Source organism: Propithecus coquereli, unplaced genomic scaffold (genome assembly GCF_000956105.1).
Source record: "Propithecus coquereli isolate 6110/MARCELLA unplaced genomic scaffold, Pcoq_1.0 Scaffold291, whole genome shotgun sequence".
NCBI lineage: Eukaryota > Metazoa > Chordata > Mammalia > Primates > Indriidae > Propithecus > Propithecus coquereli.
The window spans coordinates 817,606-835,481 of record NW_012148519.1 but is presented as its reverse complement, the minus strand read 5'-3'; the positions used below and the strand labels follow the sequence as shown (position 1 = coordinate 835,481).

General features: G+C 54.2%; 2 protein-coding genes across 3 annotated transcripts in view; one reads left to right on the top strand and one right to left on the bottom strand.

Moving 5' to 3' along the window:
• The window catches only part of MMP28 (matrix metallopeptidase 28), a 23,109-nt gene extending 9,626 nt beyond the window's left edge, over positions 1 to 13,483 (top strand). The window contains exons 2-8 of one of the 2 annotated variants that reach the window (XM_012648658.1): positions 2,870 to 2,949; positions 3,123 to 3,310; positions 7,571 to 7,795; positions 9,822 to 10,067; positions 11,423 to 11,572; positions 11,888 to 12,055; positions 12,937 to 13,483. In XM_012648658.1, coding sequence (XP_012504112.1) covers positions 2,870 to 2,949; positions 3,123 to 3,310; positions 7,571 to 7,795; positions 9,822 to 10,067; positions 11,423 to 11,572; positions 11,888 to 12,055; positions 12,937 to 13,331 — 1,452 coding nt within the window. In that variant the 3' untranslated portion in view covers positions 13,332 to 13,483. The remainder of the gene's footprint in view (positions 1 to 2,869; positions 2,950 to 3,122; positions 3,311 to 7,570; positions 7,796 to 9,821; positions 10,068 to 11,422; positions 11,573 to 11,887; positions 12,056 to 12,936) is intronic. The other variant, XM_012648659.1, reaches the window with a different exon arrangement.
• A 1,647-nt stretch (positions 13,484 to 15,130) lies between these two features.
• LOC105813829 (chromosome unknown open reading frame, human C17orf50) lies at positions 15,131 to 17,367 on the bottom strand. The gene is made up of 3 exons (XM_012648630.1): positions 17,355 to 17,367; positions 15,466 to 15,778; positions 15,131 to 15,365 (listed from the first exon to the last, which is right to left on the bottom strand). The coding sequence occupies exons 1-3, from the start codon at positions 17,365 to 17,367 to the stop codon at positions 15,131 to 15,133; spliced, it is 561 nt and encodes a 186-aa protein (XP_012504084.1).
• Positions 17,368 to 17,876: the final 509 nt, after the last annotated feature.

Genomic DNA, 17,876 nt, shown 5'->3' with positions numbered 1-17,876 from the left:
CTGAAATACTAATAAATTAATGCAGAAAACAATACAGTGGACTTGGAAAGTGTTCTAGAATGAGGGTTCCTTATGAAAAGTGACTTTATTGAGAAAAGGATGTAGAAGTCGCTGAAGACACATGTAGGTGAAATCCACAAAGAGGAGGCTGGGTGCTTGCAAAGTCTTCGGAGCTCGCTGATCCGGGCTCCTAGTGTCTAGTTTCATTCCTGACTTGTGCCTTTTCCCTGAGGTAGCAGCTATGATTGAAATAATTTTGAGTTAAGAAATACAACAAAGAGGCTGGATGCGGTGGCTCACACCTGTAATCCTAGCACTCTGGGAGGCCAAGGTGGGAGGATCACTTGAGCTCAGGAATTTGAGACCAGCCTGAGCAAGAGTGAGACCCCATCTCCACTAAAAATAGAAAAATGAGCCAGGCTTGTTGGCGTGCAACTGTAGTCCCAGCTACTTGGGAGGCTGAGGCAGGAGGATCGCTTGAGCCCAGGAGTTTGAGGTTGCTGTGAGCTAGGCTGATGCCGCAGCACTCCAGCCCAGGCAACAGAGTGAGACTCTGTCTCCAAAAAAAGAGAAAAGAAAGAAAGAAAGAAATACAACAAAGAAAAGTGGGGCAAGAGGACAAGGAAGACAGAACATTATTTCTGTATAAATAACATAACAAGGAGGGGTAAAAAGTAACAGACTGTGTATGTCTGTATAAGAACTGAGCAGCTGAAGTGACATTCTTTTTTTATTCAAGGTGACATTTATATGACTTTATCAGTGAGAAGGACAAACACAGAGACAAGTGGATCCTCTCCCAAAGGGCAGGACTGGTGATAGGTGAGGAAAATGAGTCACACATTTCTCTCCACTGGCCTCAAAGACCTTGGTCACTGGGAGAGCAGCTTCTAGGTGTGTAAGGGCCGGCTGGCAGTCAAAGGCATTTAGATTGTGGGATGTTCTCTAATTATGCTAATTTCCCCAGAGGATGTCATCCAGGTCCACGGCTTTGTATCGTCTACATGCTGAAAGATCCTGGCTGCTGCTTTGAGCTCTAGGATGATACAGCCAGTGCCACTTTGACACCACCACGTTACTCTTCTCCCCACCGGCCCCATCTATTCCTCCCTTGGGTTTTCTCAGATGGTAAATGGTAGAACCTTCCAAGCCAAACACTTAGGAGCTTTCCCAGATTCCTTTCTTTCATTCCCCACAATTAATCCATCAGCAGGATTAAAACAAGCCTGCACTTCCTACCCCGGCTGCCAGCCTTGCCCCTCTCTCTGACTCTGTCGCATGCACTGCTTCTTCACACTCTGCCCTGTGCCCCAGCCTTCCTTCTCTTCCTTAAACACATCAGCATCACTCCTAGCTCAGGGCTCTTGCATTGGCTGTTCCCTCTGCCTGGAACGCCCTTTCCCACCTCATTGCATAGCTTCTCATTCCTTAGGACTCAGATCAAATATCAGCTTCTCAGAGAGTCCTTCCCAGACCTCCTGATGTAAAGTTTTTCTAAATTATTCTCAATTATAGCACTTGATTTCTTTTCTACATAGCACCAATTTATCTCCTTTATTTGTTTGTTACCTCTATTTTTATTGTCTGTCTCTATCCACTGGTATATAATAATCTCCTTTAGGCATGTCTCATTTACCATTGCACCTGGCAGGGTACCTAGTACATTGTATGAACTAACAAATGAATGAATGAAAGAAGGAAGTTGCAGGTTTCTAATTCTAAATACATCTTTATTTCTAATTCTAAAATACATCTTTAGAGAGTCAAGTTGTTCATACCAATTATGAGATTGAGGGTAAGTACATTTGCTGTTCATGGGCTCTTAAATATATCTGCATTTTGAGGGAGGAGGATTGTTTAGGAAAAAGCCAGAATTAGATAATTCCCAACCGAGGCATAGCAGAGCCAGCGCCTGATCAGCTCCTAACCAATACCAGAAGATAGTCTAGGAGCTTAGTTGTTTCAGGAACAAATTTGATGCTTGTGAATAGTGTATATGTATATAACATATAATGGCTACTGTGTGTGGAGTCCCTCCTATGTGACAGGCACCGTGTTAAGTGCTTTGTAAGCACTATTACGATCAGTCCTCACACACACACATACACACAAACCCTGTAAGGTAAATATTAAGGTAAATAGTATTAAGCCATTTTACAGTTGAGAAAACTGTGGTTTGGAGAAGTATCTTGGCCGGGCGTGGGGACTCACACATGTAATCTTAGCGCTCTGGGAGGCTGAGGTGGGTGGATCGCTTGAGTTCAGGAGGTCGAGACCAGCCTGAGGAAGAGCAAGACACCATCTTTACTAAAAATAGAGAAATTAGCCAGGCGTGGTGGTGCACACCTGTAGTCCCAGGTACTTGGGAGGCTGAGGCAGTAGGATCGCTTAAGGCCAAGAGTTTGAGGTTGCTGTGAGCTAGGCTGGTGCCACAGCACTCGCCTGGGCAATAGAGCAAGAATCTGTCTCAAAAAAAAAAAAAAGAAGAAGAAATATCTTGCTAGCTGAAATTTAAACCTAGGTGGGCCTGCCTTTACAGCCTGCAGCTGTACTGTGCAACAGGCCTGGCTAGATTTCTAACAACGCCATGAGATGTGCAGGGTAGGTGCTGCTGGCCCGGTTTTAGAGATAATGAAGCTAAGGTTCAGAAATACTGAGTGACTTGCCTGAGATCATCCAGCTAGTCAGTGGTGGCCTGGAATTGAGTCCAAGTTCTTTTGACTTTAATCCCAGGATTCTTTCTGCTATAGTTTATGGACCCTCTTGGGACAAGAGGGGAGGTTGGGCAAGATGCCCATGGGCCCTTGGAAACCAAGGGAGGGCAAAGGATGCTGCATGGAGGAAAAGCCGACAGTCCTCTCTCCCCCAGGCATTCCTGGAGAAGTATGGATACCTCAGTGAACAGGGCCCCAAAGCTCCCACCTCCACTCGATTCAGCAATGCCATCAGGTAGGATGGAGGGATGCGGAGGCCTGGGGGCTACCAGGGGTGCAAAGCTCCAACCATTTCCTCCCTCCTCCTGGAAGGCTGGCCAGCCAAGCTCCAGAGAGGCCAGCCTCCCTGCCCTCACCCCTACCACCCACCCTCCCTTTGTGGTCCTTTATCTCAATTCCTCCTGACAGAGAGTTTCAGTGGGTGTCCCAGCTACCCATCAGTGGTGTGCTGGACCGTGCCACCCTGCGCCAGATGACTCGCCCCCGCTGTGGGGTTGCAGACACTGACAGTCATGTGGCTTGGACTGAGAGGATCAGTGCCCTGTTTGCTGGACGCCGGGCCAAAATGAGGCGAAAGAAACGCTTTGCAAAGCAAGGTGAGCACTGTTCAAATCCAGCTAGGCTGAGATTCCCCAACGTCCTAAAGCCCATGCCTAGAAAAATGAGTCAGCCTGAACTGGGCTTTGTCAGTAACCTCTCTTCCCCAGGGCAGGGCAGGGCAGGGCAGGGGAGGAGTGGGCGAATAGGACCTCTTGACTTGAGCACCGTGATTGTAATTACAGACATTTAAATCAGAATGATACCCACATTGATGGATTTTCATTTATCGTACAAGTGTTTTCCAGAGCAAACCCCAGGAAGCCCACTTAATTCTTTGATCCATTTTTAACGCAGAGCAGTTTATATTTTGCCAAAGTTATTTTCATCAGAATCAGTTCTTTCCCGTAACAGTTATTCAACAAAGATGTGTTTCATTGATCAGTTTTATTCTGTCCATAGCACATTTTTAACAGCTTTATTGAGATATATTTTACATATCATACAATTTACCCATTTAAAGCGTGCGATTCAGTGGTTTTTAGAATGTTCACAGAATTGTGCAACCATTACTGCAATCTGATTCTAGAACATTTAATCACCCCAAAAAGAAACCCCATACTCATTAACAGTCACTTCCCATTCTCTCCTCCCCTACCCCTGGCAACCACTAATCTGCTTTCTGACTGCACGGACTTGCCCGTTCCGAACATTTCATCATGGCGCATTTCACACACTGCAGCTTCTGCTGTCGTGATCTTCCTTCTGTAGCTTTGTTTTGTTTCTTCCTCCTCCTCCTCCTTCTGTTCTTCTTCTTCTTGCCAAATCCAATATTTCAGAGTTAAATGGTACAGATCTAAGGTTTATGAAGATTTGATGCTTCTGTCAATTTTTCACAAATAACGTTTTACTCTATGTAATTTTAGCAACATGACTGCTATTACTAAGTCTAATTTTCTTTGATCAATTTTTATGGTTTTCAAGATTTCTAGCAAGATAGGGTTTTTCAGTCAGGTTTTCTTATCTATAATTAATTTTACTGTGAGCAGTTCGGGCCGTTGCCACTTTTAATTTGTGGTAACTGCTTTTACCGATAATACTCATTATGAACAGGACAGAAGGCACATAGTTTGTTTTCATTTCCCAGCTAATCTGTAAGGAAATTGTGGGCAGTTCCCTCGGTGTTTGCCAATCCAGTTCCACTTTGTGTACACGTCTAGTCACTCTGGGTCCTCAGTACTGCCTGTCGACATGCCTGGTAAGGCAAGGAGTCAGTAACGGGGTCAGCTCTGGGGTCAAGATGTCCTTGGTGTCCACATGTTCTGTGTCCCCCTGTGTCTCTGGGCAACAGAGGGGAAGAGTGAAGTAGAAGAGAGGAGAGGAGTGAGCTCAGGAGGTGCTGGGGAAACAGAGAGAGCAGCATCCCTACAGCCAGAAGCTCTGGGTTGAAGTCTCTGCTGTGTCACATGGGCCATGTCATTTTGGTTGCTGAGGCTCCATTCCCTCATCCAACACAGGCCCTTTCATGCTGTAAAGCAGAGATGGTCCCTGGGTACCAAGTAGAAAGGGCTTGTTGTGAGAACACAGAGGAGAGTGGGGCAGCCCCAGAAACGGTCTCAGCCACTGCACTTGGGACCTGAACTCTGGGGATGCTTCCTTTGGGCTGCATCTCACCTTCTCACGGACCTGATGGAGTATGTTTGTCACTATACAATTTGTAGCATCCCTTCTGGGCAAAGGACAGTGTTACTTGGTTGCCAGATAATATAAAAAGATGCCCAATTAAATTTGAATTTCAGATGAACAGCAAATAATTTTAAAAAGCTGTTTGAAAACTTATCTGGCAACCTGATTTCAGAGACCTGCACCTCTCTGTGCCCGCAGGTCTGATTTTCAATCCCTCCTTTTCCTTCACAGAGCGGTGGGCGTGGGGGGTTGGGGTGGCAAAGGAAGGAGAAGGGAATGGATATTTTCTGAGCACCCACTGCATGCCCAGCATCTTCACATTGCTATTTCATTTGAGCCTCACACCTTACCACGACGTAAGTTTTATCACTGCATTTTGCAAGTAAGGAAACTGAGGCTTCGAGAGATTCTATAATTTGTCGTGTAAGTTTGCAAGTAGAGGTACCGGGATTCCAACCCACGTTCTTCCCACAGTATCAGCAGCATGCTGGAAGTCAGAACTCCAGGGTCCTGCCCAGGCGAAGCTTCTAGCTCTCTTCCCCGTCCTCACTCCTTTTTCTTACTTCTTCCTCTTTGGATCTTGGAGCAAGGGGAAGAGGGTGCAGTGCTGGGTGATACCGGTGCCTTACAGTCACCAGGAAAACCAGCCCTGCCCAGCCAGGAGTTTGGGATGGGGCCTTAAGTGGCCAGCCTTCTCGAAGGGAGCAAATCTGGAGCAAGACAGGGAGAGGGCTCCGGCTGCTGGCCCCCAGTCAGTTCCTTCCTTCCTGGCAGGCACACCACCACCCCCCTTCCCTGCTCTCCTCCCAAAGAAAACAGTCATTTTCTCTCAATTCTTGCGCCTAGTCTCCTTTCTATCCTTCCCCCAAACACACACACACACACACACACACACACACACACACACACACACGCACGCACAGAGTTTCGCAGAGGATTTTTATTCTGAGACCTGTCACCTTCACTGGCTACCTAGAATGAGAAAATTGCCCACCCTCCTGCTCTCCTGTGGAATGAGGGGGTCCCCTAGCTGCAAAGAGGCAGAAGGGGCCATATCACACTATGTTCGAGGATTAAAGGATTGTTAGGGGAAAGGGCGAGCCCGGGAGCCCGTCACCCACAGGAGGGTGTGGAACAGCCCAGCGCCAGCGGATGTGGTGCCAGAGAACCCCGAAGACCGACTGTGTGGCTAGCTGCAGTGTTATGGTGCATAATGAACCCTCAGCCTCGCCTCTGGACCCCAGCCCCTCCCTCCACCTTCTGTGTCTCGCTCCAGTCCTTAGAATCATTCCCTCTCCCCTCCCTGAGGGTTGGTCACTGGCCGGGAGGCAGAGGTTGGGTGGCTGCCAGGCCAAACAGGCCCAGGGGAGGCAGCATTGCCTTGAATGGAGCTTGGCTCGCTCGGCGATGGGAGAAGGGACGCGCCCCGCCCCCGCGATGGCGGGTGGGGAGGGGCAGGGAGTCCAGCTCCTCTGCTAAGACCCTGCCTTCCATCTGGAGAGTTTCAGCTCGTGCTTTGACCCAAAGGAGCGATGTTCAGGTGGATTTATAAGCCTGGAGATGAGCAGGTGTGCCTGCCCACCTCTGGGGAGTAATGGAAAGAGTGTAGGATTGGATGTCAGAGCCTACCTCGGCCGCTCACTCCTCTGTGAGCCGGGGCAGGCCCCTTGCCCTGGGTCGTGGCTACCCTGCACCTAGAAGTCCTGCCCCCCGGCGAGTCTTCCACTCGAGGTCACAGTCTCCACCCCTGAGTTTGCTGGGCTCAGAAACAGCCCGCGAGCACCCTGGGATCCGGACCTCCTGGCCGCGATGTCCCGGGTGCATGTTGAACTGCAACGGACCCAGACTCAGCTGACCCGGGGCTGTGGCGAGAGGCCAGAGTCTCAGCCCTCAGGGAGGAATTGCAGTTTGGGGCAAAGGGAGAGAAACCCTTAACTAAGCAGAGATGGAAAAGTTTCTCTCAGTCAGTGACAAAACACACCCTTTGTTCTTATTTTTTTCACCTCAGAGCTCTCCAGAGTCCCTGAGGAAGCGAGGAGGAAAGCAAGGGGGCAGGAAAGGACCTCACATAAACGGGTCTTGTGGCTGTTGGCCAGCGGCAGGCCCAAGACACTGGAAAGGGCAGCGTGAAGCCTCCGGGAGGTGGCAGGAGGGTGTGAGACATGGGATGGGGGGGTCATAGCTGTGGCCTCTGTGGCCCCACCTCTCCTCCGCCCTGACACTGTAGGCAGGGGCTGGGATTTGCCAGCAGCAAGAGGCACAGAGCTGTCTGCAGGCTCAACCCAGGCTGTGGGGAGGAGGAAGACCCCAGACCAGGTCCAGACAGACTCCTTCAGGTTGGGGGCTTTTCCTGGGCGGAGGCTGCATCCCCTGCAGCAGGCTGGGACCTCCCCAGCCCCAGGCACTGCACGGGGGACTCTCTGGGGTAAGGGTAGTCCTCTCATCTGAGGGCTCTCCTCAGCAGGGCAGTATCTCCGCAGTCAAGTGGGGGGCTGCCCAGGGCAAGGGCTGTGTCTTCCTGTCAGATCAGGGAATCCCTTGGGGAGGACCTACCGCCCCATCCCACTGGGTCCATGGGGACCACACTCAGGCTCTGCCACAGGTGTGACTGACGTGGCCTTTCTGGGTGGCAGGCAACAAATGGTACAAGCAGCACCTCTCCTACCGCCTGGTGAACTGGCCTGAGCGCCTTCCCGAGCCGGCGGTTCGGGGGGCCGTGCGTGCCGCCTTCCAGTTGTGGAGCAACGTCTCGGCGCTGGAGTTCTGGGAGGCCCCAGCCACAGGCCCTGCTGACATCCGCCTCACCTTCTTCCAAGGGGACCACAACGACGGGCTGAGCAACGCCTTCGATGGCCCAGGTGCTGGCACCAAGGCTCTCTCCACCCAGCAGGAGGGGACCCTGACTAGGAGAGGTGGTTTGGGGTGGCAGTGAGGCGTTCATTCTCCCTGTGGCCTTGGCCAAGCCACATCCCCTGCAAAGAATCCTTCGTCTCCTTATCATAGAATGGGAACATGGTCCTCACCCTGTTAGGTGCCATGTGTCCAAGGCTCTGCATAGAAAGTGCTTTGCAAACTCTAGAGAGTAGTATGTGTTCTGGGAGAATCTCCCCAGATCCCGTCATCCATCCCCTGCCTCTAGACGGGCCTGTGCTTCTGTTCTCCAGGAGTAGATGTTCTCCATGCCAGAGCCTTAAAAAACACCCACTAGCCCCACTGCTCCTCCTCCCCTCCAACTGCCCCACTCCTGCCTCCCCACCCCGCCCCCCGCCAACTACAACAGTCACTGCCACAGGGCAAGAGGCATCTGCCCCCTGACAGCCACAGAAATGCTTCATAGACCCGCACCACAGGCAGTTCTGTCTGTCCCCAACCTGAGGCTTCTGGCTGCAGTTTAAACTGCTCTGTTCCCAGCTGCCCAACGCTGGCCTTCAGAACCTGAATATGGGCTATTTGCTCATTTCCTCTCTCCTAATGATTAGCCCCTTCGAGGGTGGGGACTGGTGCCCTTGTGTGGCTGGGAATGTGGGCCCACCTCCCTTGCACCCCCCTGCAAGCCCGTCCATGGCACAGTCCACTTCCAGGCCCTGAGTTAGGACCGGGAGAATCTAAGCTTTGCAAGAATCCACACGTAGCACACAGATGTGCTTACATGTAACTCACTTCGCCCATGATATCTATATGAGATGGTTACATCCAGACCTAGGCAGAGCCTGGTAGCTAAGACAGCACTGTGCTGGGTGTCAGGACGTTAGGCTCCTCGAGCAGCTCTCTGATTTGGGACAGATGCTTTGTCTTTTTGAGGTCAGGTCTTCTCGCCTCTGAAACCTACTCATCTGTCTCCCAGAGACAGCTGAACGGAGTGAACAGTGCAGAAAACAGCTCGAGGCATATTCAAAATAGCAGGCACATGTATTCCTCCTAACATGGCCGACTCTCTATGCCCCGTGAGGCTCTCCCTGTAATGCCAGCCTCCCAACTTTTGTCAGTCCCTGCTGGCCTGGGCTGCAAGAAGGCAAAACTGGAAGGACCCTCAACAAGCTTCCAGGCCAACAGGTGCTTACTGTGCAGTTTGCTGACCCCTGTGTCGGGGTCACCTGCCCCTAGGGAAAATGAACTGTGAAGGGTGGGGCCCTGGAAACTGCATATCCAGTAAGCTCCATCTGGGGCACACTAAAAGCTTGAGAACCACTGATCCAGCCCAACTCCCTCTGTTCACACGATTACAAGCAGGGAGACAGAGGCCCGCAGAGGAGCCCTGGCACGGGAGGGCAAGAACATACGAATATATATACTTTTATTAAAGAAAATATACATGCATATAAAAGTGCACCATATCGTAAGTTTATAGTTTGATGAACTTTCATACACTGAACATATCCCAGCATCCAGATCAAGAAACAGAACAGAAGGTCCTATCATGCCTAGTTCTAGGGGTAACCACTATACCTATTCCTAGCTCTTTTTGAAAATGATTCTTACATAGCATTTGTAAGGCACTGTTCTAAGCATTATTTGTAATGGATGTAAATACACACACACATATTTATTCTTCAGAACACCCCTGGAAGGAAGAGCTCATCATTCCCAGGTTCAAATCAATAAGCTAAGACACAGAGAGGTTAAGCTACCTGCCCGAGGTCACACAGCTAGTAAATGGTAAAACTAGCATTGGAACCCAGCAGCATGGCCCCACGCTGTGCATTCACACCCCACAGCCTAGTTATCTGCTCACCTCTGCACATTTCAGCTTCTGCCAGACTTAACCAGGAGAGAAATTATGCGGCAGAAAACAGCCACATACAGCCCAGTGGCATTTGCGCTGGGCCCTGGGTACCTGGGGGCGTCGCGGGCCGTGGCTCCCCTGACCCTCTGCGCCGCCCGCAGGGGGCGCCCTGGCGCACGCCTTCCTGCCCCGCCGCGGCGAAGCGCACTTCGACGGCGACGAGCGCTGGTCCCTGAGCCGCCGGCGCGGGCGCAACCTGTTCGTGGTGCTGGCGCACGAGATCGGCCACACGCTCGGCCTCACGCACTCGCCGGCGCCGCGCGCGCTCATGGCGCCCTACTACAAGCGGCTGGGCCGCGACGCGCTGCTCAGCTGGGACGACGTGCTGGCCGTGCAGAGCCTGTATGGTGAGCCCCCGCCCTGCGCGCTGCTGCGCCCGCCCCGCCCCCGCCGCCCGTCCCTGGACGCGGACCCCCAGCAAGTGGGATCTCCCACCGCGAGCGCAGGGATCTGGCCTCCCTGTCGCCTGCTGCACCCAAGCCTGAAGCCCCGGGCTCCCCTCAAATCTCAAAACCTCGGGCTCCTGCTCCGCCCAGGCTGCGGCCCCATCTCTCCATCAATCCCAACCGATTCCTGCGCACAGACGCCCCACTAGCGTTCCAATTACTGGATTCCCGCCCAGCCCTGGCCTCGGCAGCTCCCCTCACATCATACCCCGGCCCATCACTCGGACCCCGTCCTCGGGCCCACCTCCTCCCCCACGGCAGAGCCCGAAGCCCTCGCTCCTGCCCCCAGCCCCACTCGCTCTCCCCTGACCTTTCCCTCAAGGTGACGCTGCTGCCCCTGCCCCCAAGCCCGTGCCTCTGCCTGGTGGCGGACTCAGACAAGGTCTTCTCCCCCAGGCCAGGCCAGGCCAGAGGAGTAGGCAGTGCCACTGTCCTGGTACCTGCCTCAGCCCAGGCTATCCCCCGCAGGGTGCCGTCGGCAGAGCCCGGAGGCCTGGGTTCAAGTCACCTTCCATCCCTGATTAGCCGTTGCTCTTAAGCAAAGCGTTTTCCCTCTGAGGGCCCTCAGTTTTACTTTCTGTGAAAAGGGGTAATAATTGAGGCCCTGCCTACCTCACCGGGCTGTTTTTCTAGTGGGTATGAACGTGCACGGTAGCCTGAGAAACCTATACAATGTACTAGTGAAGGCTGCTGTCTCATGAGTATTTACCATGGGCCAGGTACTTACTATACTCACAACACACCCATGAAGTACGTCTCTTTGTCCACGGATCAAGAGAATGGGGCTCAGAGAGGTTAGGTAACTTGCCCACAGTCACACAGCTAGGAAGTTGCAGACCAGGATTTGGGAGCTGGTGCCAGATTCTAAGCTTGTTGGACTCTCTTCACTCCTCTCATAAGTGAAGGACAGTGATGTATAATAATTATTATAATTGGCCCTCATGCCACCTGTGTTGCCCAGGGCTTGGTGAAAAGAGCCTCTGCCCTTCTTAGTTCCAAACCCTTGCTTGGTGCCCCCACTCCAATTTCACCTCTGCAGTCCCTCTTCCTAAGGCTGTTGGATAGGACAGAAGCTTCCTGAGTTTAGTTGTGTAGTTAACACCAATAACCAGGGACAACTCTTAGCCCCCCACTCCGACTCGCCTTCCCTGCCCCTCATGTTGGATAAGGATAAAGAGAACCAAGGGGAAGTCCTGAGTGTACAACTCACCACTCACACCCTGTGTGTTCTCTCCCTTCTCTCCTTCCCCATAAAGGGAAGCCCCTGGGGCGCTCGGTGGCCATCCAGCTCCCAGGAAAGCTGTTCACTGACTTTGAGGCCTGGGACCCCCACAGCCCCCAGGGCAGGCGCCCTGAAACCCAGGGCCCTAAATACTGCCACTCTTCCTTCGATGCCATCACTGTAGGTAAGATGGTCCCGCCTGTGCTTTGCTTCTTTCTTCCCTTCTTCCCCACATCTCCCGGGGGCTCCAGAGCTGGACTGTAAAGTAGGAGGATGGATTATAAAATGCAGAAATCCAAGCCACAAACATGCCACAAGGTAGCAAGCCCACACCGAGCAAAACACTGCTTCCTCCTGCCTGCTTTCGCCTCTACCCTAGCCGTGCACGCCATGTCCCATGCCTGCCAGGTCAGGACCCAGGGTTCTAGGACAGCACCTTCCCTGGAAAGATGGCGGGAGGCTGACAGTCATTCCTCAACTCTCTCTTGTCTCTGGGCAGACGGGCAACAGCGACTGTACATTTTTAAAGGGAGCTACTTCTGGGAGGTGGCAGCCGACGGCAACGTCTCAGAGCCTCGCCCACTACAGGAGAGGTGGGTCGGGCTGCCCCCCAACATTGAGGCTGCCGCAGTGTCACTGGAGGATGGAGATTTCTACTTCTTCAAAGGTACCAGCCCTGGGGAAGCTGGGAAAATTGAGGCCTAGAGAGGGGATGTGTCCTGCCCAAGCTCAAAAGAGGAAGAGCGGGAAGGACTGTCACACAGTGAGCGAGTCCATGGTGGAGTCTCTACTCCAATTGGAACCTGTGACCCCGGGGAAGACTCTACCAGAAGACACCGTTCAATGACGAAGTGGAGAGCGGCAGGTGTCAAAGTTGTCCCTGGGAGGGTTTCAGAGAAGAGTCTAGGGGGATCAGAGGACTGCTCTTCAGCTCTGCAATTCAGCAGAAAGAGCCGGATCTTCCTTGGGTTCCCGGCTGTGTGAGATGGGGCATGTCACTTAACTTCCGGAGAGAGCATTTCTTGAATGGGAAAAATAACCGCTCAGGTTTGTTAGGGAAGGAGGATTCAAAGAGAATAATGACTGAAGAGTGGGCAGTATATTACTAGATACATGGCAATGCTTCAGGACGTTTGTTCATTCATTCAACCCACATTGAGTGCCTTCTATGCACTAGACACGGTAGGTCGTGTTGGGGACACAGCAGTGAACAAAACAAAAATCCCTGTCCTCATGGAATTAGCAGTAGTCATGGTAATGAAGAAGGCTCACCCAGGGAGAGGGCCCTGCCTGTCCCCAGCCCGGGATAAGCTCTTTTAGCACAATCTGCCCTCTGTTGACACTTGCCGGGAGTCTAGACCATACCAGTCCCTCCCCTGTGACCTCTCCGCTGTTTATAATTAGTACTATAATCCATTTTGACAGTCATGAACACAAACAACCGTGGGCTCCAACTGGAGGAGGAGGAGGCATGGGGGGACAGGGGTGGGGTGGAGGGCCAGTGGGTGAGCGCCTCTGGCTCACCCTGGCTCTCCCAATGCCCCACAGGGAGCCGATGCTGGAGGTTCCGCGGCCCCAAGCCAGTGTGGGGTTTCCCACAGCTGTGCCGGGCAGGGGGCCTGCCCCGCCATCCCGACGCTGCCCTCTTCTTCCCTCCTCTGCGCCGCCTCATCCTCTTCAAGGGTCCCCGCTACTACGTGCTGGCCCGAGGGGGACTGCAAGTGGAGCCCTACTACCCTCGCAGTCTGCAGGACTGGGGTGGTGTCCCTGAGGAGGTCAGCGGTGCCCTGCCAAGGCCTGATGGCTCCATCGTCTTCTTCAGAGATGACCGCTACTGGCACCTGGACCAGACCAAACTGCGGGTGACCACCTCAGGCCGCTGGGCCACTGAGCTGCCCTGGATGGGCTGCTGGCATGCCAACTCAGGGGGTGCCCTGTTCTGAAGGCACCTCCCCACCTGATGAACTGTTGGTGCCCTCAGAGCTAACGCGTTTCCCCTGCCCCAGGGGCAGAACCTGTCTCGGAAGCCTCTGAGCCTCCCTGCAGAAGACCAGGCAGCAAAGCCTCCACCAGGAACTTCATCTGCCTTTGTCCCACCACATAGAGGTGGGGGCGGGATCCATTCCAGGAGAAGTGAAAAAGGGCCCTGGACCCCTTGGCCCTTTCCTCCAAGACCCTCTTTGCTCCCCAAGCCTTGGGGATGTTGCTTCTTCTGCTAAAGGTGTGGTGTATTCAAGAGGCAACAGCACAGCCCTGGATCCACCCAGAGGGATGCAAAACTCAACAGAGAGGTTGGGGACTATTTTGCAAGACTGTCTCCTTCTATTCAGGGCCTCCTGACTCAGTTCTTGGAAACTCGTGTCGTATTTAATGAGGAAGGTTGGATGGGGGTGAGGGCTCGGGGTCTCCAACCTCAGAGGCCCTTTGTGGGGTCAGGACTCAGAGCAGGAGGGAGACCAATGCAGGCCTGCTGGGCCCTGGCTTTTTGTCTGGGGCTGGAATAAAGAGGCACCTCCAGCTGGTGGCCTAGTGGCGGGAAGCAGCCTTCCTTGAAACGGTTTTTCCACCCTTTCCAGCGAGAGTAGGTGATCTTCCACCCAAGCCAGGGCCAGCCAGCTGGGCATGCGGGGTTGTGATGTAGAGAGGGGAATGCCTCTCCTCAAAAAGCAAAACTTCCTTGCCTCCCCTCCCACCCCCCAGGCCAGATGGAGAACCGCGTGCAGCAGGGGGAGGTCAGGGGGCTTCACTGGAGGTGGGCAATGCTGCCAACGCTGGGGATGCAGCCTCCACAACTGCCGGCTCTGCAGGTTGGGAGGTGGGTCGTCACCACCTTCCTCTGCAGGGAGGCCTGGTGCTCACAATGGCCCCCCCTCCACCAGGCCACACACGCGGCATTCCCAAAGCTGCTGCTGTCTGGCCAAGAATAGCTGGGATTCCTGGAGAAGGAAGCAGCTCCCCAGCCTCCTCCTCTTCTGCTTCAGCCAGTCCCAGCATTTATCTCAGCATCTGGTTCTGCAGTCCCACCCCCACCACACCCCTTCCCGCCACACCTGCCAATGCCTCATCTGCACGCACCGTGACCTCAGCCAGCCAGGGCTTCCCAGGGAGAGGGGAATGGCAAGGGCTCAGGCCTCAGGTCCCCAGGGGCGTTCCTGGGCCCACGCCTTCGTTTTCTTCTCTGTGCAGTGGGGAGAATGGCCTTTGACTGCCCTTGGATGCGAGTGTTCCTGCCGTTCTGGGGAGATGAGGGAGAAGGCCCCCTGCCCACCCTTTTCCCGCTGGCTTGAACCCCAGGAGGGTCCTATTTCATCACCCCCACTTGAAGCCACCATGCCACCACCCCAAGGCACTGGCACTTTGATTAGAGGCTTTATTGAATGATTTTAGGGAAAGGGAGCCAGTTTCTTAGAGGGACGAGGGAACCCCGAGGTCTTTTTCTCTAGGCGATGCCCCTGCCCACCGAGCCAGAAGGACATGAAGTACCCAAGAGATGAAGGTGAGGCTGGGGGTGGGGAGGACGAGTCAGGTGGGCAGCAGGTGCTGGTTCCGCCTGGGGCGGGAGCGCGCAGCGGGCTCTAGGTTACGCTGGGCTCTGCACTGGGGGACGCTAGATGGCAGGTGGGAACCCCGCATCACCGACAGTGGGCCTCGTTGTCTGAGGGGGGCTCTCTGGATGGCGGCTCCGAGAAGGAGCAGTTATGTGGACTGTGCCGGAGAGGGCTCCGCGTCAGGGCGTCTGGGGTCAGGCGAGGGTGGAGGGCACAGGGGCTGAGAGTGGGGGCGCCCAGGAGCCCCCAGCGGCCCCCGCCTTACCCAGATCCAGGTGATCCAGAACGCAGTGCTCCACGTAGGCCGGGTGGCTGTGCAGGTTCCTGCATTTCTTGCAAAAAAGGATCTCGCAGCGCGCACAGCAGCCTTGGCGCGGCGGTCGCCGCCGCGTCTCCAGCACGCACGGCTCCTCCGGGAGGCTCCGCTTCCTGCGGGCGGGGCCCCGAGCGCTCAGTCTCCGGTGCCGTGCTCCTCCCTGCGCCGCCGGCGCCCGGCCCGTCGCGTCCCGGCCGAGGGGCGCGCCTTCACCTGTCGGCCGGCACCCCCAGGCCGCCCAGCAGCGCGAGCGGGCTGAGCCAGCCCCAGAAGCCGCTGTCCGCGCGCCGCAGCAGCGCCACCTGCTGGGTGCTGGACTCCTGGCGCAGCGGGCAGTAGCTCGCGCCCTCCTCCGCCTCCGCGCCCTGCTCCGGGTCCCCCGCCGCGCCCTCCTGCGGCGGCCTCTCCTCGTCCTCGTCCTCGTCCTCGTCCTCGTCGTCCTCCGCCTCCTCCTCGGCTTCCTCCTGCTCCGCCTCCCCGGCCCCGGGCTCCTCCAGGTCCTGCTTCCACAAGGGGGTCTTCACGCCTGCGGGCGGGCAGGAGGTGAGTGTAGTCCTGCTGTCCCCGGCGAAGGGCCGGGTACTCCGACTGTTGCCCACAGCCCGACCGCTCAAAAAGGCAGATGCCTGAAGGACACCAGATCATGTGTGTGTACATCGCCCAGCCCAGGGCTTGGCCATTGGGAAGCAGTCAACAAAAGGTAGAGGAGGATTGCCAACCCGGAGGGAATGATGGGTCGTCACCACCTTCCTTCCAACTGGCTCTAGGGCAGGTACCTGGTCTCGGTGTAGGCTGCCAATAAACATTAATTACATTGATGGTTTTTAATAGGTGGTTGTTAGGGCATTTTATTTTCTGAATGGAATTTCCTTCCTCAAAGTGTGTCTTACCTTAAGGAAGCCCAGCATCACTGGTGGTGGGCTGGACAGGCGGGTGGGTGTGCAGCGCCTCGGTATGATTGGAAAAGATGCCCCTTATGGGCAGCCTAAGTAGAAAAAGGCCCGTTTATGCGCAGACCAATTGGGAAAAGGCTGCCCTTGGGGTGAACCAATTAGGAAAAAGAGCCTCTTCCTCCATCCAGGCTTGACCCCAAGTGCCAGCTGGATTTCAGCCACCACTGTCCCCTCTTGCTGGTGCCTTTGTTCAGGACACAGGCTCCACGACTCCAGGCAGTAGCTCTGGCAGGCAGGAAGTTCCTGGGCTGACATGGAAACCACGCCGGCTTCCTTTGGTAGGTGTCCACCACCCATTCAGCACCCAGCTCCACGTGCCCTGCCGTCTGCCGCACCAGAATGGCTAGATTTGTAATGGGAAGAGGAGGGAGGAGGGCAGGGAGGACGCCGCACGTGGAGTTTGCTCTGGAAACGTCAGTAAAGTTTTCCATTGGTCCCTGTCCATCCTGTTCAAAGAGGTTGAGAGCAAAAGAGAACAATAGCAATTGGTGTCTAGCCCATGTATATTGAGCACCAACCGCGTGCAATCGCCATGCCCAATTCTCTTTATACTTCGTATCCCTTAATCTTCACTGCCCTCTTAGGTGGGTGATGAGGTGGGCAATAGAGGTGCCTCTGAATTTGATCGAGAACATTTGAAACCTTTAAAGAGAAGTTGTTTCAAAGATTCTGCCAGTTCTTGGCATTGCTCAAGGTGGAGAATCAGGATCCATTGCACTTTTATTTAGGAAAACACAATAAGAAGCCTTCTGATTGTGAAAGGCCAGGCCTAGTACACAGCTAGAAAGGGGTTCCCGGGACATTTCAGCAGGAGGCTGGGGAGGAAAAGGGACTTTGAGTGCTGGACTATGGAGTTTGGACTTTGTCCCTCAGCACTGGGGAGCTACTGAACATTCTGATGGAGTGACATGTTCAGAGCTGTGTTTTAGGATGTTCCCTCTGACAAGACAGAGGGAGCCCCACTTAGGAGTCATTACAGTCCAGGACAGAGAAGACAGAGATCTGAGCAGGAGTAGGTGGAGATGAAGGAGAGGGCTGTAGCTACATGGATGGGTAATTGAGAGAAGGCTTGACTTCATGGTGATGGGCTGTTCGTCCAAGTTAAGGTCAAGAGGCCCTGTCCTCCACCCTGCCTCCAGCTCCACTCACCATGCTTATCCATTCTCACCAAGGCTGTGCTGCCCGCTCCCCCTGATCAGGGACTGGGATGTGAGGGGGTCCCCTGAACCCACAGAACTTGGTCTGGTCTCTGGGGCCTCTATTGGATCACAAGGGGTGGGGCTAGAACCTCACCCACCTATAGGGCTCTGCCCAGGAATAACTTCCTTTTCCAGAGCCTCCAGAAGCACTCAAAATCCAGGTGTCCCCTACTTTCCCTCCTGGAAAGGTATTAAAGGGGAGCAGACGGAGACTTTGGCCCTCCAGTAGACTGGGTTCAAATCTCAGCTCTACAGCATAAAGTTATCTGACCTTCGACATGTTATTTCTCTGACCTTCAGTCTCTTCGTCTGTAGGTGAGAGATAGTAGTATAGTACCAGACTTTCCCTAGCCCACAGAAAGCACTCAAAGCTTCGCGTTTAGTTGTATCATTATAGTGTATCCCCGCCTTCTGTCCTATTCCTATCCTTCCTCACCCCATAATCCCCACCCTCGTATTTGCAGCTCATCGC